This window comes from Salmo trutta, chromosome 35, assembly GCF_901001165.1.
Source record: "Salmo trutta chromosome 35, fSalTru1.1, whole genome shotgun sequence".
NCBI classification, from domain to species: Eukaryota; Metazoa; Chordata; class Actinopteri; order Salmoniformes; family Salmonidae; genus Salmo; species Salmo trutta.
The window spans coordinates 20888785-20916438 of record NC_042991.1 but is presented as its reverse complement, the minus strand read 5'-3'; the positions used below and the strand labels follow the sequence as shown (position 1 = coordinate 20916438).

The 27654-nt window shown below is 43.8% G+C and overlaps 1 protein-coding gene across 1 annotated transcript in view; it reads left to right on the top strand.

Annotated features, from left to right (window-relative positions):
* LOC115174842 (mannosyl-oligosaccharide 1,2-alpha-mannosidase IA-like) overlaps positions 1-27654 on the top strand; it is a 175925-nt gene that overhangs the window by 122020 nt on the left and 26251 nt on the right. Inside the window, exon 5 of the mRNA XM_029733787.1 lies at positions 3209-3303. Coding sequence (XP_029589647.1) covers positions 3209-3303 — 95 coding nt within the window. The remainder of the gene's footprint in view (positions 1-3208; positions 3304-27654) is intronic.

The following is a 27654-nucleotide window of genomic DNA, read 5'->3' as shown; positions in this document are numbered from 1 at the left end:
GGTACGGTAGCCATGGTGAAGTGAATTTTCATAGTGCCATTTTCAGTCCTGTTGGTGACCTGTGATGTGTGTTCCCTGGAGCTTCATGTCAAGGAATTGGAGTTTCAACTACTGGGCCTATATCCCCCCAATCCCTCCCTGCCAGGCTTCATCCAGGGACAGCTAGGCCATGGGAGAAAGCTGGGTGTGGGTTGATCTATTGGAGGAGCCAGAGCCCTGTCTGGTTCTTCCCCACAGACGCGTGGAGTAATTTGGGCTGTGTCCCGCAAGGCGGCCCAGTCAACCCCGGCCCAGCACGGTAATTCATCTTATTTAGTGGCATGTCCAGCCCTCTTCCCCACAGCCCCAAAGCACAGGAGCCGTTAGCCTGGCTCCCAGTGGCGGGCACATAGTCCTGCTGTACAAACTACACCCTCTCTCTGCCTTTGTGTCACTGTCGCTGTCTTGCTTTGTCCTTATTGCCTAAATTACTTTGTAGAGGACAAATATGGCCCCTATTGCACGAATAGGGTGTGTGCAAGTTGTATTTTTACAACTGGGGAGATGTCCCCATCTTCAGAACTGCATCCTTCTTTGTTTCCTTTGACCTGAATCGTCCAAATGAGTGTTTACCTTATTCCTATTCATTGTCAGGAAACCTGGGAAAAAAACTGTTGCTGTATTTGTTTTCTGTATGACATCTGTTCTACTTCAAAGCTCATTTTCTCTTATCAGTGATACGTCATTCTTCAAACTCACTGGAGTGAGGAATATGATTATCATTATCAATATTTACTAATATTATCTGCCATCCAGCCTGACGCGGTTGATTGGGGTTGCAGATAATTTGATTGCTTATTATTAAACCTTGTTGACAGTTTGCTTGATGACTCTGGGTGGGGGTCTGGTTTATTTATTCTCCAGCGTCCTGGCATTATTAAAAGCATTAATCACACAAATTGGATGAGATGTAGGTACACAGGATATCTCCAGTCTCGACCTGTCTGTATGTGCTAACCCTGGTGGGATGGGATGATTTGTGGATGTCCTCTGCTTACGCTACGGGAGCTCCAGATTACTTTCATAACCTCCTCAGAAACGAGCCATAAAAGTCCAATGTAATAAATGACAGAGTGGCGAGAGAGAGGTAGACAGACAACCCACACCTCATCACAGAGCAGAGGAGGGAGTGGTGGGCAGAAGGAACAGCGCTGTGGATTTAGTAGAACAGGTTAACAGATGACCTTGTCCAGAGACTCCAAGGACACAGCGGGCGACATAGTGATTATTAAAAGAACAGGTTAACAGGTGACCTTGTCCAGAGACTCCAAGGACACAGCGGGAGACATAGTGATTATTAATAGAACAGGTTAACTGGTGACCTTGTCCAGAGACTCCAAGGACACAGCGGGCGACATAGTGATTATTAATAGAACAGGTTAACAGGTGACCTTGTCCAGAGACTCCAAGGACACAGCGGGAGACATAGTGATTATTAATAGAACAGGTTAACAGGTGACCTTGTCCAGAGACTCCAAGGACACAGCGGGAGACATAGTGATTATTAATAGAACAGGTTAACAGGTGACCTTGTCCAGAGACTCCAAGGACACAGCGGGAGACATAGTGATTATTAATAGAACAGGTTAACAGGTGACCTTGTCCAGAGACTCCAAGGACACAGCGGGAGACATAGTGATTATTAATAGAACAGGTTAACAGGTGACATTGTCCAGAAGCTCCAAGGACACAGCGGGAGATTATTTGGTGTCTGACGCACACTGCCCTAGCCATGTTGTTTTGAGTAGGGCACTAGTCTCAGCGGGTGTCCAGTGAATGAAACGATCGGTGATAGCACCGCCTTGTACCGACGCAGCTCCTGAATGCCTCTTTTGAAAGGCCACCAGCTCCTGCCTTTGAGATTTGTACTCTTTATACGTCATCTACATCTGCTTTTTGAAAAGACCCAATTCAATGACTTTCAACAGACCAACTCTGTTGCTGTTTTACCTTATTCAGTCGCGCCCTCTCGTCTTTGTGCAGGCGTTTGGTACTAGTGAGACATTCCCCGCTATTAAGTGGCTGGACATGTGCCATTTTAATCTTTTCACAACAATTGGATTAGCATGAAGCCATGTGGCACAGGTCCCCCGGCAGGCAGTGACACACCGGATTTTTGCTGCTTGGAGACGTCTCCGCGCATATACAAGACCAACACTCCCTGTTCTTCACAGCGTCTTACGACCTCCTCTGACAGCTCCATGTCACTTCAGAACTAGTACAGGAACATGTGATGATGGAACACAGATATGATCATGTGTACAGCTTTGTTATCTCGCTTAGTTACAGTAGATCCCAATAATCAGAATTTCATTCAGACACTCTCATACGCTGCATTTAGCTGCACACAGAGCACTTTTCCTGAGAGCGTGTCTGAATGAAATTCTGATTATTGACTGGGGCATCTCCCAGAGAGTGAGTGCATTCACAGAAACTTCTGGAGACTTCATAGGGAATGTATTTATTCTACATTAGTGTTCCTATTTCCTACAGTACAGAATCCTCTCAGGACTCAACATAGACGAGAAGATGCACATGTGCCTTTGATGCCTTACCTGTCATTGTATGTTGGTGTCATTGTATATGATTTAATGTAAAGCGCTCGTGACATGGTGACATTTTCCTGTCCCTGATCTGAAGGGGTTGATAGATAGATATCCAGGGCTGTGATGGTGGGAAGAAGGGAGAAAAGAGAGGGTGGTGTGAGGCAGCGCAGCATTGAAGAGCAGAGTGCAGTGCAGGATGGGAAGGAACGCTCTGCTCTTATCTGATTAGTTCTTATCAGCCTGGTGCAGGAAGCGGGCCTAAACACTCTCTCTCTGTTTCTCTCTTCTGATCTCTCTGTCTCTTTCCCTGTCTTTCTTTTCCTCTCGCTCTCTCTGTTCCTTTCTCCCTCTCTGCCTAGCGCTCTCGCTCTCTCCGTCTCACTCTCTCTCACACACACACACACACACACACACACACACACACACACACACCAGGAAACAGCCTCTACTTTCCCTACTCTCTAACAGGAAGCAGAGCCATGCTGCATGTGTGATAAAAGGCCCATGTGACAGGATGAGCTTGATGGCCATTGTCCATGGATCCCTGTCACCACCTCTTAGACATTGACGGAATGACATGAAGAGATTGTTTTTGCTGATGAGTCTCTCTGTTTTTTTGGTAGGTGTTCAGGAGGAAGGCCATAGAACTGGGAGAGAAGCTGTTGCCTGCATTCAAAACCCCCACAGGTATCCCCTGGGCCCTCCTAAACCTGAAGAGGTGAGTCCTGCCCTCATACAGCACCTGTCTGTCTGTTTACATACACACTGTACAGTCTGCCCACTCTACTACAAGTAAATCACTATTCCCAATAGTGGAACATCACTCATTATGCATTTAGAAGAAGACAATATCTAGACCCTGCACCTCTACAGACATGACATACACCCACTGACCAGCTTGAAACAGCTTACTCTTCCCTTGCATCACTCGTCTTTGTACTCTATTCACAGGAGCAAAGACCAAAAGCCTTCAATTAGGGCTGGGTGATCATATCTGGTCATTTTTTCTCTCAAAACTATGTCCGCTTCACAACATATCTCTAAATAAGTTTTGTTGCACAATTAAAGGTCAATACACTGCATTTCAAACAGTCAGGAATAATCTACTGAATTACGGGACTAGTGAAGTTATTCCATAGGCTAAATATAAGCCTTCCACAACCATAAGACGCACTAATAATTTAAATATTTGATCAAAATAGTTTAACCTGCTTTTTTGTTGTTGTTGCAATAATCACTGATCTGGCTTTCAAGTCTGTCTATGAAAATGACCTTTTTGTTACAAATTTAACCAGAACCATGCAAATCCACTAATAATGAACAACTTCTTGTAGCAGGCATTATAGATAATGAACACAGGTCTCATAAACAATCTCTCAAGCACAACCCCACATGCTAGTAAGTAGCCAGCTAAAGTCTAGTCAACTTGGATCTATTTGCTTTGCTAACCAGGTAGAACAGTTTAACTGTTATGAACACACCCTCCTGTCTGTCTCCAACTGTTTGAACAACACCACCTGTTCACTTTGTTGAGATGATAAAATCTACTGGCCTATCTGGATAAGAAGATGCTTATTTCTCAGAATCAGAACGAGTTGCCAGTTCTTTATTTAAATGCGTCTTTTTATGCTCGTTGCACATTTCTAAAACTCAGACTAGACAGCTAGCACAAAGCAGTCTGTGGCTAAAATGCTTGTAGCGGTATGTGCTACTGCAATGTCGCGCATAACACTCTCGTTTTAGTAGGTTCTGCTCTGTTTATGTTTTGGTAGTTGAGACATAAAAAGGGTATGGTTGGAAAGGTTAAGTTGTCGTCTATTACAGTAAAATAATGTCTCTAAGCGTTTTGGTGTCCATATGACCCATTCTGTAGCGTGTTTAAACTGCTTGTTGTCAGAGAGGAAGAAGTTATCGTTCTCCCTCTGTTGTTGTGAGTGGCAGGGGGAGGGGCTTGGTGTCTGTGTGCAGGTGGGAAGGTGCACACTCTACACAGCACAGAAACAGCGAAGAAGACTAGACCAAAAAGACAGAACGTTAATACATTTTTATTTGTTTTATGATTCTTGCGATACAGGCATGTGGAACATTAATTTGATATATCACCCAACCTTCACTGGTTTCACTCTCCCTCCCTCTGATTCCCTCGGTTACATTAACTGCACAGACTATTGCAAATACTTGTCTTTCTCCACAGCTTTAAAGTATTCTCTGCTCTGGTTTGATAGCATAGTGGTTGACACACAAAAGCAAAGTTGTTTTGCGAAGCGCGGTCTCTGCTTCCTTTATTCCATCCCCCAAACCATAGAAGTGAGGAATGTTGTCTGTGTATCGATGTTCTGGGCTCTGCCATTAATAAGTCAGTGTTTTGACTACACCTTGTCTGGACCCAGTTTTTTGTTATGATGCTCTCTCGCAAATCGAGCCTGTCTCTAGATTGTTATCCTGCCTGCACCTTGCTCTGAATGGCCCCTGCTCAGTGTCTCGACTACAGTGTCCATAGCTGCCATGGCTCCCTCTCTCCTGCTCTACACAGAAACCGCTTCAGAACAATACAGCACTGTCAAGGTCATGTGTTGTCCCGCCTAACAAATCCAAAGTGACAGTTTTTCTTGGACTGCCCTCCCTGGACCTTGTTCCCCTCCCTCCATCATTAACCTCGCTCTTACCGTATCCCCCCTGAAGGGACGAACCTAGCCGCCCACGTCCCTCAGAAAAGAGAGAGGGAGACGGATGGAGTCTGGAGGATAGAGGGTCAGCTGCTACTCTCCAGGGGCAAACCTGTTGGAGGATTTTTTGGGGGTTTGGAAATTGTTTTTCCAGAGACGCTAAACAAGTTGCTGCCTGGTGGGTAAAAGGGTGAAGGAAAAGGAGGATAAAGCAGGGAGGGAGAGGAAGAACAGGGCGGCTTGTGACGCCAGCGGCTAGTCTCAGCCATGAGAATAAACATACTCTCTGTTATGTCCCATCTGTCCTGTCTGCTCCAGTCCTGCAGCTAGTGTAGCGTGCTCAACCCCGGCAGTCCAATGGCTGAGAGAGGCCTTATTTACATACCATACTCACTCTTAACAATTCCTGCTCACTACACAACCCTCAGCACAGCAAAGAACAGGGAGAGGGATTTTATCAATATCACAGAAACTGAACATGTGTGTGGCTTGTCACTGCTACTGCACTGAATTAAATAATTAAATGTCTTTAGCTTGATATGTTGTATGTTATATTTTCTCAGATACCTACACACTGTATAATGGCTGTTTTTGTTAGCCAGGAGGGAGAAAAAACCTGTCTCAAAGCTCAAATTGTGCGCTCTCCCCCTCTAATCGCAGGATTCATGTGAATGCATTCTTTTCATTTTTCTCGCCAGTGAGCGCGCGGCCCTGTTCGTCAGATATGAATTAAAACCCAGGTTGTCTTGGAGATGGCCGTGCTGGTCGGTGTATCAAATTAATTTCCCCCGCTTATGGCGAATGAAGGGCTTTCTTCACGCATCATCACATGGTGATTGAAGCTACTAGTCTCTTGGAGTTAGATCTGAGACCCCAGAGGACTGCCGCCCGCCCAGGCATGGTCCTCACCCCACCACAGGCCCCCAGGGGCCCCAACAGATAGGTGGAAATGATGAATTTACCCACGTCACTGAACCATAACTGGGTTAACTTATATAGAGCCCACCAGACCTCAACCACAGATGTCATTTCTGATATGGAGATGCTAAGGCATATGAGCGAATTAACTGGATATGGGAAAAGGAAATGGGTTTCACAAAGTATACACACGTTAATGCAGAGCTGGCATATGTCTATTTGCTGTCCAGAAACAGATGTGTATCAGTAGGCAGCACCTCCATACACTTATAGTGAGCTGTGTTATGTTCGTTAGGAAACACAGCCGGTTTCATACTCATTCCCTCTCGTTAACGTGAGGACTAACGAGACAAACTCTGGCTGTCAAAAGCCTCTTTGTATGCAACTTATTTTCTTGTTGGAGGTTATGTCTGGCCAGCCCTCTTCCCTGTGTTTTTCATTTTGTGGATGCTTGTTGCTAAAAAAATCTCAAAGTGGTCCCATTTGGGGAATTCTGAATCTAAACTCACTGTTGTATCGCTGCAGATAGAGAGGATTGAAATGTATCAACACCTTGTATTTTCTGTTGCATCTTTGTGTGTGTGTGTGTGTGTGTATGTTTCTGTATATTAGGGGTTGTGTTTTTACAGATGATGGTTCTTCACCTTTTAAAGTACAAGGGCTCCAAACTTGGCTACTGCCGTAACCTGGTAAATAAATGTATTTGACGCGCTAAATGTTGACAGAAACACCGTAACCCAATTTAAAATATGACACTTACCCTGTAATAGAAGGAGGAAAGTTTGGGCTATTTTGGCGTCTGTACTTTGCCCCAGTTTAAATGGAGGGACACGTTCTCAGATGTGTTAGAACCAGTAACCCAGTTGCAGACAGCCACGGGCAGTTTTCCCTCTCCTTTTCCACACTCCTCAGAGAACAGTTAAGTGAAGCCAAGTGATTTTTAATGTTGTAGAAGACCATTCCCAACATTTTCAACACTGAAATTACTTTTATAGCAGATAATATGTAATCAACATGTAGACAGTTTTGTAGAGTATCTGCAGAGGGATTTTCCTACACCTACAGTATAAACCTGTCCAGCCCTCTAGCCCTTTCTAACGAGGATGACAGCTACAGTACCTTCGGAAAGTATTCTTACCCCTTGACTTATTACACATTTTGTTGTGTTACAGCCTGAATTCAAAATTGATTAAATGGTTTTTTTCTCACCCATCTACCCACAATGCCCCATAATGACAAAGTAAACACGTTTTTAGACATTTTTGCAAATGTATTGAAATTGAATTATCTAATTTACACATGTATTCACATCCCTAAGTCAAACCTTTCTAGAAGCACCTTTGGCGCCGATTAGAGTCTTTTGGGTAAGCTTCGCACACCTGGATTGTACAATATTTGCCCATTATTCTTTAAAAAATTCTTCAACCATCATCAGTTTTCTCATATCAAAACCATGAAACTCTGTAACTGTGTTTTAAAATCACCATTGGCCTCATGGTGAAATCCCTTAGCGATGTTCTTCCTCTCCGGCAACTGAGTTAGGAAGGACACCTGTATCTTTGTAGTGACTGGATGTATTGATACACCATCCAAAGCCTAATGAATAACTTCACCAAAGGGATAATTGTTTTTTTTACACATCTACCAATCGGTGACCTTCTTTGCGAGTCATTGAAAAACCTCCCTGGTCTTTGTGCTTAAATCTGTACTTGAAATTTACTGCTCAACTGAGGGACCTTACAGATAATTGTATGTGTGGGGTACAGAGATGAGGTAGTCATTCAAAATCACGTTAACCACTATTATTGAACAAGGAATGAGTCCATGCAACTAATTATGTGATTTGTTAAGCACATTTTTACTCCATAACAAAGGGGTTGAATACTTATTGACTCGAGACATTTCAGCTTAATTTCATTTATTTTTTTACTTCCTACAAACAAAATTCCACTTTGACATTATGGGGTAGTGTAGTTCAATGACGCATCTCAATTTAATACGTTTTAAATTCAGGTTGTAACACAACAAAATGTGGAGGGAAAAAGGTGTGCAAGACATTAAGGACACCTTTCGACTATTAGGTTGCATCTCCCACTTTTGCCCTCAAAACAGCCTGAATTCATCGGGGCATGGACTCCACAAGGTGTCAAGTGCTGGACCAGTTTGACTCCAATGCTTCCCACAGTTGTGTAAAATTGTCTGGATGTCCTTAGGGTCGTGGATCATTCTTGATACAAACCGGTGAACCTGGCACCTACTACCATATCCCATTCAAAGGCACTTAAAACTTGTGTCTTGCCCATTCACCCTCTGAATGGCACACATACACAATCCATGTCTCAATTGTCTCAAGGCTTAAAAATACTTCTTTAACCTGTCTTTTTAACAAGTGAAATCAATAAGAGATCATAGCTTTCACCTGGATTCACCTGGTCAGTCTGTCATGGAAAGAGCAGATATCCTAAATGTTTTGTACACTCTGCGTATATAGAACCGCTCTACACTATCAGTCCTTAGTTATTAAAGTTGGTGCCTCTAGGGTAGATTTACCCAATTGGCGGCCCGCGCGCCGAATTTGGCCTGCGGGTGAGTTTTTATTTGGGCCCCCACGTTTTCTTAGCAATAACATGATTTTAAATATTTATTTATTTATTCTATTTTATTGTTGGACATAAAGACTGTAAAAACACCAGCAAACCAGTTAAAAGTGATTTTAATTTTGGAAATCTGTTCCAAGGTATTCACACGCATAATAAAGAGATACTGTATACACTACATGGAACTATGGGGGCTAGCCCGAACCATGAAAAACAGCCCCAGACCATTATTCCTCCTCCACCAAACTTTACATTTGACACTATGCATTTGGGCAGGTAGTGTTCTCCTGGCATCTGCCTGATTCATCACTCCAGAGAACGCGTTTCCGCTGCTCCAGAGTCCAATGGCGGTGAGCTTTACACCACTCCAGCTGACACTTGGCATTGCGCATGGTGATGTTAGGCAGTTTGGAACTTGGTAGTGTGTTACAACCGAGGACAGACTTGTTGGATAGGTGGCATCCTACGACGGTGCCACGTTGAAAGTCACTGAGTTCTTCAGTACGTGCCATTCTATTGCCAGTGTTTGTCAATGGACATTGCATGGCTGTGTGCTCGATTTTATACACCTGTCAGCAACGGCTGTGTCTGAAATAGCCAAATCCACTAATTTGAAGTGAACGGGTGTCCACATACTTTTGGCCATGTACTGTATATGATTATGTACACATTGTTTGAAAGGATTGTTTTAGTTAAATGTTGTATCGGTTTGGGCTTCTTGCGGTCAATTTGCAGTCTACAAATTATTTGTATACTGAACAAAAATATAAACAACTATCATCAACAATCCGCATGTGAAGAAGCCGGATATGGAGGTCCTGGGCTGGCATAGTTACACGTGGTCTGTGGTTGTGAGGCCGGTTGGACATACTGCCAAATTCTCTAAAATGACGTTGGAGGTGGCTAATGGTAGAGAAATTAACATTCAATTATCTGGCAACAGCTCTGGTGGACATTCCTGCAGTCAGCATACCAATTGCACGCTCCCTCAAAACACATCCGTGGCATTGTGTGGCAAAACTTCACATTTTAGAGCGTCCTTTTATTGTCCCCAGCACAAGGTGCAACTGTATAATGATATTGCTGTTTAATCAGCTTCTTGATATGCCACACCTGTCAAGTGTCTGGATTATCATGGCAAAGGAGAAATGCTCACTAACAAGGATGTAAACAAATTTGTGCACATAATTTGAGAGAAATACTTTTTTTGTGCACATGGAACATTCAGGGATCTTTTATTTCAGCTCATTAAACATGGGAACAACATGTAGCGCTTATATTTTTGTTCAGTATAATTATGTTCCTGACAAACCGTTCAAGAAAGATTGTCCCAGGGCTGAATCCCTACTCTAGGGCAATTCAGGCAGATGTTAGAGGGCATTTTTACTGACGTATGGGTTTGTTTCATATGGTGGTGTTTTGCTTTTGGTGTTTTGTGTTTGCTTTTCATGTGTTGTGTAATTGATGTGTGTGTATAGATATGTACAGGGCATTCAGACACCTTCCCTTTTTCCACATTTTGTTACGTTACAGCCTTATTCTATAATGGATTAATTTAAAAAATCCTCGTAATGACAAAGCAAAAACAGGTTTTTATAAATGTATTAAAAATAAAAAACAGAAATACCTTATTTACATAAGTAGCAGACCCTTTGCTCTGAGACTTGAAATTGAGCTCAGGTGCATCCTGTTTCCATTGATCATCCTTGAGATGTTTCTACAACTTGATTGGAGTCCACCTGTGGTAAATTCAATTGATTGGACATGATTTGGAAAGGCACACACCAGTCTATATAAGGTCCCACAGTTGATAGTGCAAAACCAAGCCATGAGGTCGAAGGAATTGTCCATTGAGCTTCGAGACAGAATTGTGTCGAGGCACAGATCTGAGGAAGAGTACCAAAAAATGTGTGCAGCATTGAAGGTTCCCAAGTACACAGTGGCCTCCATCGTTCTTAAATGGAAGACGTTTCAAACTACCAGGACTCGTCCTAGAACTGGCCGCCCGGCCAAACTGAGCAATCGGAGGAAAAGGGCCTTGGTCAGGGAGGTGACCAAGAACCCGATGGTCACTCTGACAGAGCTCCAGAGTTCCACTGTGGAGATGGGAGAACCTTCTAGAAGGTTAACCATTTCTGCAGCACTCCACCAATCAGGCCTTTATGGTAGAGTGGCCAGGCGGAAGCCACTCCTCAGTAAAAGGCACATGACAGCCTGCTTGGAGTTTGCCAAAAGGCACCTAAAGGACTCTCAGACCATGAAAAACAAGATTCTCTGGCCTGATGTAACCAAATTCGAACATTTTGGCCTGAATTCCAAGCGTCATGTCCGTCAGGAAACCAGGCACCATCCCTACGGTGAAGCGTGGTGGTGGTGGTGGCAGCATCATGCTGTGGGAATGTTTTCAGTGGCAGGGTCTGAGAGACTAGTCAGGATCGAGGGAAAGATTAACAGAGCAAAGTACAGGGATATCCTTGATGAAAACCTGCTCCAGAGCTCTCAGGATCTTAGACTGGGATGAAGGTTCACCTTCCAACAGGACAACGACACTAAGCACACAGCCAAGACAACACAGGAGTGGCTTCGGGACAAGTCTCTGAATGTCCTTGAGTGGTCCAGCCAGAGCCCGGATTTTAACCCGATCAAACATCTCTGGAGAGACCTGAAAATAGCTGTGCAGTGACACTCCCCATCCAACCTGATAGAGCTTGAGAGGATCTGCAGAGAAGAATGGGAGAAACTCCCCAAATACAAGTGTGCCAAGCTTGTAGCGTCATACCCAAGAAGACTCGAGGCTGTAATTGCTGCAAATGGTGCTTCAACCAAAGTACTGAGTAAAGGGTCTGAATAAATGTCATATTTCCATTTTTTTTTTATACATTTGAAAAGATGACAACCTGTTTTTGCTTTGTCATTATGGGGTATTGTATGTAGATTGATGAGGGGAAAACGATTTAATCAATTTTAGAATAAGGCTGTTATGTACCAAAATGTTTAAAAAAGTCAAGGGATCTGAATATTTACGAATGCACTGTTATATAGTGTACTGGTTGTTTTATTGATGTGTTTATGCAGGGCTCATCTGCGAAATAGACCTGGGTCTCAGCATGACTCTCAGCTTAAATAAAGGTGAAATAAATCCAAAATAAACATGAGAGAGAACTTCAGTCATTAACTGCTGGAGGCTGCTAGCAGAGTGACACATGAGGAGGCTTTTAAAGGCTACTTCTTCCAATCCATACACATCCAGCATATGAAGGAAGGATGGAAAGAACCAGGGCTGATGGGTGAACAAGAAAACTATTGATTTTACTCTTAGCGGTGTGCCACAACCTTGACCCAGATTGAGCTAGAAAGGGCCTGTGGCACTGGGTGTACCCGAAGGGAGCGTGGTCAAATCACACCCCCTCTTTCGCGCTCTCTCTCTCTCTGGGTCCATAGCCCCCTACCTCTATCCTTTCCTCCTCTTCCTCCCTTCTATGGACTTCCAGATGATCCTAGCCATGCAAATCACTGTGAGTATAGACTGGGCCAGAGCGCATTCATTGAGGCCATTGATGGTTGGTAATTGAGCAGAAAATGCAGAGGTATTCTGCTTCATCCTTTGTGTGTCTTCATCGCTATCCCGGTGAGAGAGGTCCTCTCAGGTCACAGATGGATGGTTCTCCTATGAACACCGAAGTAGAGAGTTCCTGGCATACAGGCTTGCTACCTCATTCACCGCTAATTGTTGTTCCAGGGTCACGTAATCAATCTGATGGCTTCATCTCTTCTGTTCTCTGCTTGTTTGTTTGTCCCCCTTTTCATCCTCCTGGAGTGGAGGAGATGTCTTTGTTCTTGAACAAAGTATTTTCATCTCGTGGTTTACATTAATCGACAAGAATCATACCGCTAGAATAATCAAACAAATCTACACCAGAGGGATTGGATTATTTAATTAGCTGTTTGAGGGATTGTGTTTTTACGTAAATATTAATTCAACCTTTCATCAAAGAGGCAATGGTAAAATATTTGTGCTAGCTACATGACTAGATTCCTTTATGTGAAATCAAACACTATCACAATTCTTCCCTTAACTTTTGCGTCTATTTTCTTCTTTCTGAAAGTCAAATGGAACAGACATTACTTTCATGATACAGTTTCAAAACCACTGAAGCAGTTTGTTTGAAATGCGGGAGCAATTACAAATGTACTCAAGCCGCGGTAATAATTGCCTAAATTTAGGTGTGTGGGTTTGTTCTAGGGGGAAAAGTACTCTGTGACAGCCCTCTAATGTTTAGGGAGATGAGGATGAGTAATGGAGTGAAAGGACATTTCCTGTCTTATTGTGGAGTAAACGGTACAGGTGTACCAGACAGACAGACAGACAGACACCCTCTCAGCTTGTCTGATGAGGATCAGAAGAAGCCTTTCGATGTACTGGGACAGTAGCAGCCCCTCACAGTAGCCCCCTCTCACCCTCAGCAGTTCTCCAACAGACTCTAAGCTTCATCCCTCCAAATTCCGTGACCCTTTGGACTGTCCATTTCTTTAACCTCACATAAAAGTGTCATAATGTGACTTAGTTTTCCCTATCAAGAGTCTCTGAAGTCAGCCACAAGTTCAAAAGCGTTCTACGGACGACTTTCTTCAGAGGTTATAGAAAGTATCTCTAGTCAAAAGTTCTACAGAAGAGATGCTTTTCATTAACAAACATCCAACTATTTCATTGTTAATGCTAGCCCTCAGGAGGGACGGAAGTATGTGCTCTCAAAGGGATAGTTTGGGATTTTGGCAATGAGGCCCTTTATCTACTTTCCCAGAGTCAGATGAACTTGTGGATACCATTTTTATGTCTGTGTCCAGTATGAAGGAAGTTAGAGGTAGCATTTGCTCACGAAACGAACTACCATTGCATGCTAGCTGGTCCCATAGACGTCCAGTCATTACGCTAATGCTAGTTAGCAAATGTGGTAATGGTAGTTGGAAACTTCCTCCTGGACTGTCAAAGTGTGCTGGCCAATGAACCCTGGCACTGAAGCAGTGCCTCCCCCTCTGTTCAACACACAGAAATATGTTCTTTGACCCCATTTCCTTGGGCTTATCTATGTTCCACACCCCCTCCCATTTACTTTTATTAGGACCATAAGCAAGATAAAGGATTCTCAAATCAAATTTCCCTGCCGCCAAAGCCTGACATCAGCTTAACTTGACTTAACCTGCCTAAATTCCATTAAATGGGAAATTGTTAGAGGAGGGTGCTTGGTCAGGGGCACACGGCGATACGTGTATGTGCGTGTGTGGTTGCGTGTGTGTGAGAGAGTGCGTGGGTGGGTCCAGCATTCTCACACATGGTACAGTGTCAATTATATGATTTTCTTCTTCTTTTTTTTTCATCTTTAGTAATATGTGTAATTTAAACACCCCCAAAAAAGGACACTGTACAGCAAAGAATATAAAAAAATAAGAACCAAGATATATTTTAGCGCCTGGCTACGCAGACGCTCGCGAGCAGTGTGGTCAGCATGTAAGAGTGAGCTAAGCTGATAGGAATGCCTGACTGAACAAATGTTTTTAATTGTATTGTTTTTGTAGGTGGTGAGTCAGAGTTGCGGGTGGTTGGGGAGAGAGAGTTCCAGAGTTTTGGGGGCAGATGTGCTAATCTTTCCTTTGGCCAAAGGCAAACTAGGCCTTTATTCTATTCTAGATAAGCCATTGCAAGATTGCATGTATGTATAGCATGTATAAGAAGCTAGTGGAACAATACCAAGAAAACCATAGCAATATCACACAAAAATGTAGTAATTATTTATTTGATTGACAAATTATAGTATGGTGACATAATGACAAGCACTAAGACTCCAGTGACAAATCTCCACGTTGTGAGAAACTAGCATTCTTGCTGTTATTATTTCTTCCCCCGGTTTGGAATATAGTCAAAAATAATTAAAGGCCACTGCTGTGAGTAATCTTTTTATCCATTCAAGCCAGTGGTGGTGGTGAAAACCAGCACAGCAAGGGTAATAGTCTACCACCTCCTTACCCCACTGCTTATGAAGCAAATTGCTGCAATGTTCTTTTTGTATATTGACTGTACCTTGCTGTGCACTGTGGAATTTAAGCATACACTAGCATACAGAACAGGTTGCTTTTGTTTTACTAAAAGGCTAATCATGATTGAATATCTGGCTTTAAATTGCAGTCATTATTTAATGTGGTCAAATAACCTCATGGGTAATATTTCTGTCTTTGGCAGTGGTGTAAAATACTTAAGTAAAAAATACATCAAAAGTATTACTTAAATCGTTTTTTGGGTTATCTGTATTTTACTTTACTATTTATATTTTGGACAACTTTGACTTTTATGCCACTACATTCCTAAAGAAAATGATGTACTTTTTACTCCCATACATGTTCCCTGACACCCAAAATGACTCGTTACATTTTGAATGCTGAACAGAACAGGAAAATGGTTGAGTTCACACACTTATCAAATAGAACATCCCTGGTCATCCCTACTGCCTCTGATCTGGCGGACTCACTAAACACACGTGCTTCGTGTGTCTGAGTGTTGGAGTGTGCCCCTGGCTATCCGTAAATTAAAATAAGAAAATCATGCCGTCTGGTTGGCCTAATATAAGGAATTTGAGATTATTTATACTTTTACATTTGTTACTTAAGTATATTTTTGCAATTCCATTTACTTTTGATACTTAAGTATATTTAAAACCAAATACTTTCTGACTTCTACTTAACTAGTATTTTACTGGGTGACTGACTTTTCTTGAGTCATTTTCTATTAAGGTATCTTTACGTTTACTCAAGTATGACAATTGGGTACTTTTTCCACCACTGGTCTTTGGAGGCTAGGTAATTGTTAATTATAAACTGGGTCGTGCCTAAGAACAGCCTTTAGCCGTTGTATATTGGCCATATACCACACCCCCTCAGACCTTATTGCTTAAATACGCTCCAGCAGCATAGCGATCTGATCTGGTGGTGTTCACATTTTAAATGAATAGAAGCTCATTTTACATGTCCAAGAAAAATGTTGTTGTTTTAAACAGAAGTACTCTTTGTACCATATCCTATTTCAAAAGAACTGGCTCATCGCTAGTCCCATTTACCCTATCAAGCTCTTCCAGGTCCTGGGCAGAGAGCAGCGGAGGGCGTGGTAATAGCACCCAGCAATGAAGGGCTTTGCCCCTGGTACTTACTAACGCTAGCAACAACCCGACAAAAAAATGACACTCTTAGAAAGAGGACAAAAGAATAATAGAGAGCAACAAAAAACATTCACTGACGCCATAACAACAGTGCTGTCAGCAGCATCCATGCTAATGCTTGGAAAATTGTTTATTTATTTCACCAAATGACATGTGTTGGACAGGCGAAGAAGATAAGTTACCCCCCCCCACAGTAATTGCAAGTGGAGGGGAAAAAGAGTAATGAATAGGTTTCACGTATTGAAGGCTTCTTGAATTCTAACAAATGCGAGGGGACGTTGATTTCTGTTGAACCGGTTAAACTCAAGTGTCTGCCTCCCGTGAATGTAATTTACTGTCAACAGTTCACAATGCCTTGGTGTAGATTTGCTCTCCTCAGTAGGTGGTGATTCAATAAGACAGGTTCTATATTGGTACCTCGGTGTAGAAGCAATGTCGTTAGCCACACTGCACCGTTTTTCAATGGAGCGTTTGTTCTGGGGACAGAGAGCAGGTCCAGGAAGGCCAGACTCCAGGCCTGATGTATTAGCGCTCATAATTAAACATTAGTCTCCCTCCTCAGAGAATAATGGCTCCATTTGATGTATGTCTTTTTGAATTCCCCTTTTTCCCCCTGATAAAATGTCAAGCAGGAAATTACTCTCCAATCTAATTGACTTTAAAGTGGATGTCATCACACACAAAGTTAAAGCTAACTATTTTTTTTCTCCTCCGTATTGGCATGAAATACGCCAGCATCACACAAAGTTAAAGCTAACTCTCGTTTTTTTCCCCTCCGTATTGGCATGAAATACGCCAGCTTTAGCAGATTTCCTCATTGCGGTTCACTCTCAGGCTGTGCAATCAATCCCGGGAATCTGGGGAAAGTAGTTTGATTAATAAGCCTAGATTCCGAGTGGCTCAATTAGAAAAGCCCTTGAGGTTTTCCACACGGTGACACAGGGGCACCGCTTCATCTGCTGTAATTCAAATATGAATTACATCAGCCGTTTTTAGCTCTGGCCTGACGAAACCAGGTTAGCCTGAAGTTGATAGTTGGTGCCACTGGGCCAAAGGGAAGGGGTGAGAATTACCGGAATCTTCTGTAATTTTGGTAATTAAGAGGTCGTCAATGGCAATCTATGTTAACTTTCGTAATTTATAATTGAATAACTTTTAAAAAATGATTCATATAAATAGTATACATTTTTTATATCTGTATCATGTTGTCTGAGTTTCTAGTAGATAGACCATATTGTTCAAGAGAAAATAGCCTAATTTGATGAAAAAAAACAATCAACAATGGCATTATTTTCAATAACTCTGCAACTCTTCCAACTATTGACTTTTCACAACTGATACCAGTTTGGCAACTAAACATTTACAACAAAGACATATTGACATAGTAAAATAAATGAAAGTGTGTAAAAATATATATATAAAGGATATTTCATGCTGAAACCCTCATATTAAACACCAATGGTATTCACTAAGTTGATGGTTTATATTTAGGATAATGTTTTACAGCAATGTCATTTTTTATTTTACATGAGATAAGGCCACACAGAGGGCCAGAGATGATTACAGATACCTGTGATTTTCTGAAGTATACAAAAAGGCCAATAGCGTTACTGCTGCTGGAGGTAGTCTCCCACAAGGATCCCCAAATACCCCACCCAGCCTCCTTAGCACCCCTGGACACGGAAGGCTGGCGTGATTTAAAGAATGAACCCTTAATTAAGCCCTTAACTGTGGATCTATAGCTTCCCTTTCACCCGGAGGTAGGAAGAGGAAGAGATATGGAGGAGAGATCCAGTTTGGAACTAAGAGCTAACAACAGGAAGCAGTGAGCCAAAGCTTCAGTATCCATTCTGTGTGGATGCTACCCAGACATAAAAACATTGGCACCTGACTGGAGTGAAGTGGACTTTATCACAGTGCCACTGTTAGTTCATTGTCCAGTAAGATGTTTGTGTTCTCTCAAGGTTCTGTCAGCCACTGCATTATGTCCTCAGAGCTGCAGATTTCAGTGCCAGCCTGCGTCTCTCTTTCTTTCCCTTAAGAGGAACGGCTAAATACCACCGAACTTGGACTGTAGCCTACCCAGTGCCCACACACTTCAGACCTTAGGCAATCATTAGCATTGTGTATTAAACAGAGAGGAAGGAGAGGAAGAGGGATAGTTTCAAGTTGATTCAAGTTTCAACTTGGAGAGTGAGCAGTAAGGTGAGGTAGAGGGAGAGAGGACATCCAGTAGGGGCCCCTCCCTGTACTACACTGTACTTTAAATGTGCCATTTCAACCCCACTCCTCCCCCTCCCTCAGCCCTGTCCCTTTAGGTTTAGCCCTGTGCTTGTTTTAGGCTCCCTCTTGTTATTCTTCCTGGGGATTTAGCTCTCATCAGAGGGCTTAAGAAGGGATTTGACACAGACCACAGATGGATGGATGGTGATATGTCCAGGTGTCTTCCGTGAGGGGAAGGAGGGAGACAGTCAGAGATAGTGAGGGAGGGAGACCTGCAGAGTGAGGGAGGGAGGGAAACAGACAGAGAGATACAGCGGTATAGAGGGAGGGAGAAAGACTCCGAGAAGGAGATATAGAGAGGGAGAGAGCGAAAGGGAGGGAGGCTCCATTTCAGGGACTCCGTGAGAGAGCGCAGAGCAGTCGACATGATTGTTCAGGTTTAATGCAGCTCTTCGAGTCTGGAGAGCGAGGACATGGCAGTGCTGTGCCACAATACAGGCAAGAGCCCCACTGTATTGTAATGGAGCATTATGGAGAGATGGCAGGTCTACCTCCATCCAGCTCCCTCAACCTCCTGGCCGGCTGCTGCACCAGGTGCACTGCTGACACTATTGTCGTCTGATCCTCCTCGGAGCACATACACTCTTGACAAATAAACACACATGCTTGAGGTATACACACATGCTAACCACAAACACACTCACAGACACAGATGTCACACTAAACAAGCACATGCCCAGTTACCACAAACACTCTCAAACACACAAACACACACACACACACGACTCACCATCATTAACATGCGTATCAACTCCATCCCAGGCTGTGGCAATCTGATTAAGTCTCAATCATAAACACCAATTAGGTTTTCTGACCCAAGAACAGACGCTTTCTCTCCGTTTCCTTTCCTCTCTGATACAGTATTTGTGTGATTTTTCCAGAATTTGTGTAACATTATTTAATCAGCTGTGTAATGAAAAACAAATAGTTTTGGCACAGCATGTGGGTGAGGGGGTAATTACTATGCACAGCCACGCTCCCGTCCTTAACACTAGAACCGCCGGGCCTCGAAGGGCCCCCTTCAAGCTAATGAGCAGTCATTCTGACTGTAGCATTCTAACTGTGGAATTAATACATTTCATATATGCTATCATGATTTGGTTGTGTTTATGAAGGCCTTGGGTAACATTGGAATATATATATATATATATATATATATATATATATATACATATATACATGATCATATTTTTATTTATATATATATATATATACATGATCATATTTTTATTTATATATATATATATCAAAAAAATAAAAAAAATAAAGGGAACACTTAACACATCCTAGATCTGAATGAAAGAAATAATCTTATTAAATACTTTTTTCTTTACATAGTTGAATGTGCTGACAACAAAATCACACAAAAATAATCAATGGAAATCCAATTTATCAACCCATGGAGGTCTGGATTTGGAGTCACACTCAAAATTAAAGTGGAAAATCACACTACAGGCTGATCCAACTTTGATGTAATGTCCAAAAACAAGTCAAAATGAGGCTCAGTAGTGTGTGGCCTCCACGTGCCTGTATGACCTCCCTACAACGCCTGGGCATGCTCCTGATGAGGTGGCGGATGGTCTCCTGAGGGATCTCCTCCCAGACTTGGACTAAAGCATCCGCCAACTCCTGGACAGTCTGTGGTGCAACGTGGCGTTGGTGGATGGAGCGAGACATGATGTCCCAGATGTGCTCAATTGGATTCAGGTCTGGGGAATGGGCGGGCCAGTCCATAGCATCAATGCCTTCCTCTTGCAGGAACTGCTGACACACTCCAGCCACATGAGGTCTAGCATTGTCTTGCATTAGGAGGAACCCAGGGCCAACCGCACCAGCATATCACAAGGGGTCTGAGGATCTCATCTCGGTACCTAATGGCAGTCAGGCTACCTCTGGCGAGCACATGGAGGGTTGTGCGGCCCCCCAAAGAAATGCCACCCCACACCATGACTGATCCACCGCCAAACCGGTCATGCTGGAGGATGTTGCAGGCAGCAGAACGTTCTCCACGGCGTCTCCAGACTCTGTCACGTCTGTCACGTGCTCAGTGTGAACCTGCTTTCATCTGTGAAGAGCACAGGGCGCCAGTGGCGAATTTGCCAATCTTGGTGTTCTCTGGCAAATGCCAAACGTCCTGCACGGTGTTTGGCTGTAAGCACAACCCCCACCTGTGGACGTCGGGCTCTCATACCACCCTCATGGAGTCTGTTTCTGACCGTTTGAGCAGACACATGCACATTTGTGGCCTGCTGGAGGTCATTTTGCAGGGCTCTGGCAGTGCTCCTCCTGTTCCTCCTTGCACAAAGGCGGAGGTAGCGGTCCTGTTGCTGGGTTGTTGCCCTCCTACGGCCTCCTCCACGTCTCCTGATGTACTGGCCTGTCTCCTGGTAGCGCCTCCATGCTCTGGACACTATGCTGACAGACACAGCAAACCTTCTTGCCACAGCTCGCATTGATGTGCCATCCTGGATGAGCTGCACTACCTGAGCCACTTGTGTGGGTTGTAGACTCCGTCTCATGCTATCACTAGAGTGAAAGCACCGGCAGCATTCAAAAGTGACCAAAAAATCAGCCAGGAAGCTATAGGAACTGAGAAGTGGTCTGTGGTCTCCACCTGCAGAACCACCTGCAGAACCACTCCTTTATTGGGGGCGTCTTGCTTATTGCCTATAATTTCCACCTGTTGTCTATTCCATTTGCACAACAGCATGTGGAACTTATTGTCAATCAGTGTTGCTTCCTAAGTGGACAGTTTGATTTCACAGAAGTGTGATTGACTTGGAGTTACATTGTGTTGTTTAAGTGTTCCCTTTATTTTTTTGAGCAGTATATATATATATAGATCATATTTTTATTTATATATATATTTTTATATATAACACAATAGCATTTTCATTAGTTTGTGTAGGCCTTTGTTAAAACCTATGTGTTAGAACATGGTAGTACATATCTGTTAGAACATGGTAGCAGATTGTACACAGCCTAAACACCATTACAAGTGGCCTTGATAAATAGTGAAACTCAGCACTAAAGCAATAATGGCATTATAATGAATATAAGTATCAATATGACATCTGTAAAAAAAAAAAAAAAATCCATTATTGTCAGCTCGTGCACATCTTCACGCAATGGCATCATTTGGAATGAATTTAGCTGCTATTCCTTGTCCTAACAGTTGACACAATTTTCTTTGACATACCTTTTTTGGTTGTAGTGCGTAATAGTCTCTGGTTTTCTCTTTATTGAGCTCCCGTTGTCTTGTCATTCTTCAGCAGCATTATGGAGTAAACAGCTGTGCAGGTGCGTTATTTTGTGCAGAGAGAGGGAGCTCCCGTTTCACTTTGTTCATGGTGCCGGCCAGACTTGTTTTCTTTACAAACAACTTGACACTGAAGTGAATAAATTGTATTTGGTTCCACAAGCCTCATCACCACATTCGCTCACCTGCTGCCCAATGTGGATATTTTCCAAGATATTGAAAGTTGTTCAGCATACATTTTGGTCCTACGTGGGAATCAAACCTACAACCCTGTTGTTGCAAGCACCATGCTGTACCAACTGAGCTACACGGGACTCATAAAGTTACGCACGCTCTCACTGTGTACTATCGTGGCCAAAAGTTTTGAGAAGGACACAAATATTAAGTTTGTATGATGGCAACTTGCATATACTCCAGAATGTTATGAAGAGTGATCAGATGAATTGCAATTATTTGCAAAGTCCCTCTTTGCCATGCAAATGAACTGAATCCCCCAAAAACATTTCCACTGCATTTCAGCCCTGCCACAAAAGGACCAGCTGACATCATGTCAGTGATTCTCTTGTTAACACAGGTGTGAGTGTTGATGAGGACAGGGCTGGAGATCACTCTGTCATGCTGATTGAGTTTGAATAACAGACTGGAAGCTTCAAAAGGAGGGTGGTGCTTGGAATCATTGTTCTTCCTCTGTCAACCATGGTTACCTGCAAGGAAACACGTGCCGTCATCATTGCTTTGCACAAAAAGGTCTTCACAGGCAAGGATATTGCTGCCAGTAAGATTGCACCTAAATCAACCATTTATCAGATCATCAAGAACTTCAAGGAGAGCGGTTCAATTGTTGTGAAGAAGGCTTCAGGGCGCCCAAAAGTCCAGCAAGCGCCAGGACCGTCTCCTAAAGTTGATTCAGCTGCGGGATCGGGGCACCACCAGTACACAGCTTGCTCAGGAATGGCAGCAGGCAGGTGTGAGTGCATCTGCACGCACAGTGAGGTGAAGACTTTTGGAGGATGGCCTGGTGTCAAGAAGGGCAGCAAAGTAGCCACTTCTCTCCAGGAAAAACATCAGGGACAGACTGATATTCTGCAAAAGGTACAGGGATTGGACTGCTGAGGACTGGGTTAAAGTCATTTTCTCTGAATCCCCTTTCCGATTGTTTGGGGCATCTGGAAAAAAGCTTGTCCAGCGAAGACAAGGTGAGCGCTACCATCAGTCCTCTGTCATGCCAACAGTAAAGCATCCTGAGACCATTCATATGTGGGGTTGCTTCTCAGCCAAGGGAGTGGGCTCACTCACAATTTTGCCTAAGAACACAGCTATGAATAAAGAATGGTACCAACACATCCTCCGAGAGCAACTTCTCCCAACCATCCAGGAACAGTTTGGTGACGAACAATGCCTTTTCCAGCATGATGGAGCACCTTGCCATAAGGCAAAAGTGATAACTAAGTGGCTCGGGGAACAAAACATCGATATTTTGGGTCCATGGCCAGGAAACTCTGCAGACCTTAATCCCATTAAGAACTTGTGGTCAATCCTCAAGAGGCGGGTGGACAAACAAAAACTCACAAATTGTGACAAACTCCAAGCATTGATTATGCAAAAATGGGCTGCAATCAGTCAGGATGTGGCCCAGAAGTTAATTGACAGCATGCCAGGGCGGATTGCAGAGGTCTTGAAAAAGAAGGGTCAACACTGCAAATATTGACTCTTTGCATCAAATTCATGTAATTGTCAATAAAAGCCTTTGACACTGTCGTGACGTTGTATTAGTTAATGTGATGACTGTTGCTCATCGAATGATTAACGGTTTATAATTGCGTGATTAAATGAATTAAGCAATGAATCAAGCAATTATTAACTCATTAACCTGGGGCACCATGGGAACATTGTTTTGATTGAGTTTCTATTTCCCAAATTAACTCAAAGGATATCAGAATATCGATTTTACAACAGTCGCCAAATTAATCAATTTCCTCTACAGTCTCATAATCTGAACGTCGCATAATCCGGGAATCTGCACGGACCCGGGCTTTACCACTGAATTTACCACACCAATCTTAGTTGATTATTTATTTACTAGCAAGCTAAAATGATGATAAAAATACACATACACAAAACACAGTCTAGCTATTGATTAGGACTTAGTATAACGGGCCAACACACTATGGCGCGTGTTACCCAAAATGGGGATTTAAAAGAGAGAGAAACAAAGGAAGTACACGAGAGAAATATACATTTGGGTTCATTTGTCAGCTATGCTTATTTAAAACTTAGCCTTGCCCCGAACTGCCGCTCTTATGGGTCAGAATATAATGATGTAATTACGTGTTGGAGGTCTCAGGTGGGAAGCTCCGCGTGGGTCGCTTAGGCTTCTCAATGACGCACTTCTCCGGCGCAACTCTCTGGTTGTCCTCACGATGTCAGTGTCCTTCTTGGCTTAGTGGTCTGATCCCTCGTGGTCTTCTGAGGACAGACAGCTCTGTAGCTCAGAGCTCACAGCGTCGGACTCGAACGGTTAAGATACCACGATTTGATGGAGAGTGGAGACTGGGTGGTTCGGCTTGAATTCACCCGCTTAGACACAGCTACTCGTCCGTAGCTCGTGTAGAAAAAGATTTCTTTGTCTTCAACCTTGTGTTTTGTTTTGGGGTTCGTCGACTTTGTTAGACCTTCGCTGCAGCTTGGGGTCAATTAGTCTCCTATGTTAATTCTTCCCTCTCCTGTCTTATACCCTCGGGTCAGAAGTGGGTGTAACCGCCTTTAGGGCAATTCTCTGGGCGGACCAAGTAAAGGGGGCAAGGCTTAGATTTGGCTAAAAATCCGATTTTAGACACTAACTTCACATTTCATCTTTACCAAAACATTCTGTTTGATTTGGATATTTTCCAAACAGCGTACAATGTATAAACATCAGGCATATACTGGGAAAACTCTTAAAGGTACAATGTTTTCATAATAACGTCATCTCTTAACCTTTAAAAACAATACAAAAGTTACATACATTTTAATATTCCACCTCTCGTCATGACCACCATTGTGGCTGACGGAAACCATTGTTCCAAAGTCCCTTTATTGCATGTTTAATGTTCTGAGGCCAGTTCTCCATTGTTAGGACAAAGGAATTTCTCTGTGGCCTAAGTTTTATTATGGGCGTGAGGTGTCATAAAACCCCCACATCTTCAGACCCCTAGATCTCTCCTCCTCTGTTGGGGGTTTGGGAGATAATCTGTAGGGTGGTGGTCTCCTGTACCCTGACCTGATCAGGACAGTCATGACAGTCCCCCTCTGGTAGGTTCAACTTGGAATGATTCTGCATGTTGCAACCCACCATAAGAATGACCATCGGATGTCCTGGTCTGTGGATCATCAGAGCAGCCCCCCCCCCTTTGGTGGTTCCCCCTGGTAGGCTTTCCGCAAGCTGTGGATCACCACCAGAATGGACCTAGGAGGTCTGGCAGTGGCTCTGTGTTCCGGTCCGTCGTCCGGTTATCCCGGTTAGTGGACCTAGGGAGTAACTTGGCAGACGTTAATGACGCACAACACTCAGGCAATACATCATTACATTTCCTCCCCAAACGAGCAGCGTCTTGGCTCTAAGGCTTCCTAAGTGTCAAAGGTAATGAAACGAAAAATTGGAATAAAAACATAAAAGTATACAAAATATGTCTACCACACCTTAATCATCTAATATGGACTATGTTCTATATATGCCCAAGGTCTTGGCTAAATAGCTCTATCATGGCATTGTCTCTAATGTCATGTCTAGGGTGATCCTACTTGCAGGTGGGTAGTTAAGGCACTTGGAAAAACTTGGCCCCTGAAGGCCAAAGCTTACATTAGGGACATTACTGGGCTGACCTAGCGAGATCGGGAGAGGAGGCTGGGACTGGGCCCTGTAAGAGGGTTTCCGGATCCATTGCCACCTTTCCAAAAATCGGGATCGCTTCCGTCCCACGGGTGATCCTAGTATAAGACCTGATTAGGTCTTCCATTGCACGTGTGCGCCTGTGTACGTAGTAGGTGCACACGCCAAGGGAAATAAGACCAAGGATCATGGTAACAGTCAGGATACTGTCCGGCACCGTCCAAGAGCGGGCGACAGACCAATCTTTTGGTCTGTAGTCAGTCGGGTCGACTAACAGTGCCTCATCCAGTACGCTAAGATCAACAGTCATGGGTCCCTCGTACTGGATTTGGTATTGAATAGCGTGTGGTAACTCAAGGGAACGTTTAGCAAAAGCGTCCGGCATTTCAATCTCTGTGTCTATCCGGTCGTCGGGAAGGTGGTATAGAGCGAGGTCGTCTACGTGAATAATCGCCCCCTCTGGTACCGTAACAAAAACAGTCTGGTTGGGGAGGTTCAATTGGGTGATGGAGTCATGGCGTTCGTAAGTCATAGTGGCGGACGCGAACGGTGTGTTGACCAACCATCGGTTCCCTACCACCTCCACTTGTGTGGTGGTGGCCCCATCCCTGGCTGTTAGTTTGGCTCTACAGCGTTCTTCGCTGGTGATAGCTTTAATACCACAAAGACGCTCTGTGTTATCCCTGACAAATGGTTTGCTAGGACAAAGGTAGTGGACATCTTTGGTTAGAGTACACATTAGCAGGTTAGGGGTGAGATAGAAATCTGGGTTGTTTTCCTGGTAAGCTACAACTGGGGTCGTGGCAATCTTTACGTGGGTACTGTCGCGCCAAAATCCTACATTGAGAACCGTTTTCAATCTATAGATATTCTCCAGTTCAACAACCGGCAGCGTCAGTAGAAAACCCACTTCATTACGATCAACATCAACGTGTATTGGGATGGCCGACCCCAGACTATAGGCCAAATGTGATTGTAACGGCCTTAGTGTGGTTGAAGTAGCTGAGGTCAATATGTCGTGCACCATTGAGAGGGGCACTAGTTATGAGGGGATTCTATTCATGGCCAAGTGGTCCATAGAAGAGCTAACTTCACGGAGAAAATCCTCCAGTAACAATCGAACCAATTGGACATGGGCATAGTCATGGTTCATGACCTCTGCTAGCTTTCCTACAGACAGGATAGTTTTGTTCAGGAGAGTAGCGTGTGTGTTGACCACCAGAATAGTGTCCTGGAGAGACTTTCCCACATGTTGCAACCTAAGGGCCTGTGCCTTCATCTGCTGCTGGATAAGTGGCATCTCTTCAGTAATCTCCCTAACATTCCTCTTGACTGTGGCTAGACTGACTGCGTTGACGGCAGTGGTACCTAGGGCAAATAGTGACCCTACGGCTGCCCCTATCGATAGTAGCGCCCCGACGAATCGTTTTTCTCGCCTGGGCTCAGCTAGTTCTGACTGGGTTACTGTGAACTTTTGGAGTTGGGCCAACATATGGGCAGTGTCTAGCTGGGCGTGCTTAATTGCCTGGCTGGTCCAGTCAGCCCCGGCCCAACTCAAATGCGCCGCAGGTGGAATGTGTTGGCGGTACACATTCTCTGCATCTAGGCGGACATATACCCTCTGCGTGTGTACTCTGCAGTTAGTTATGAGGAGTCCTGGATCGTCGCGGAGAACGATTCCCGTAGGGGGTTCGTTCGTGATTACGTCTGCTGGGTTGGTTTTGACCAGGGCGCAGAGTGTCAGGATCATCCAAAGGAACTCCATCCTACAGAAACGCATAATCGGAGATCGTTGGATTATTTCAGTTGTTTGTATTCGTAAACAAAAATTGTTTTGACAACTATTTTTCTGTTTTTCTTATTTTTAATCAGTACGGCGCAGGACGATATCACTAGTGACAACAGATGTATATCTGGTAGCTGGGAAGAGAATAAAAGATATTAGGTGCAACGTACTGGTCTCCTGGAAGGGATCAGCTGAGGGTACTTAATAATTTTCTTAGTACCTCTGGTTTTTTGCTAGGGTTTTTATCTATTCGGTGCTGGCTAGCACCCCTTCTATTCCCATGGGGGGAGTGTACAACTTGATTTGGTTCCGGTGGACCCACTTTAATGTGGCGTTTTGTCGACCTTTGCTGATTTTGATCTGGTAAGCTACAGGTGATAGCTTCACCACAATCTCGTGTGGCCCCGTCCAGTGGGGCAGGAACTTTGTTGCGACGCCCGCGGGTTTGGTGTATATGTAGTACCACACCTTATCTCCGACCTCGAAC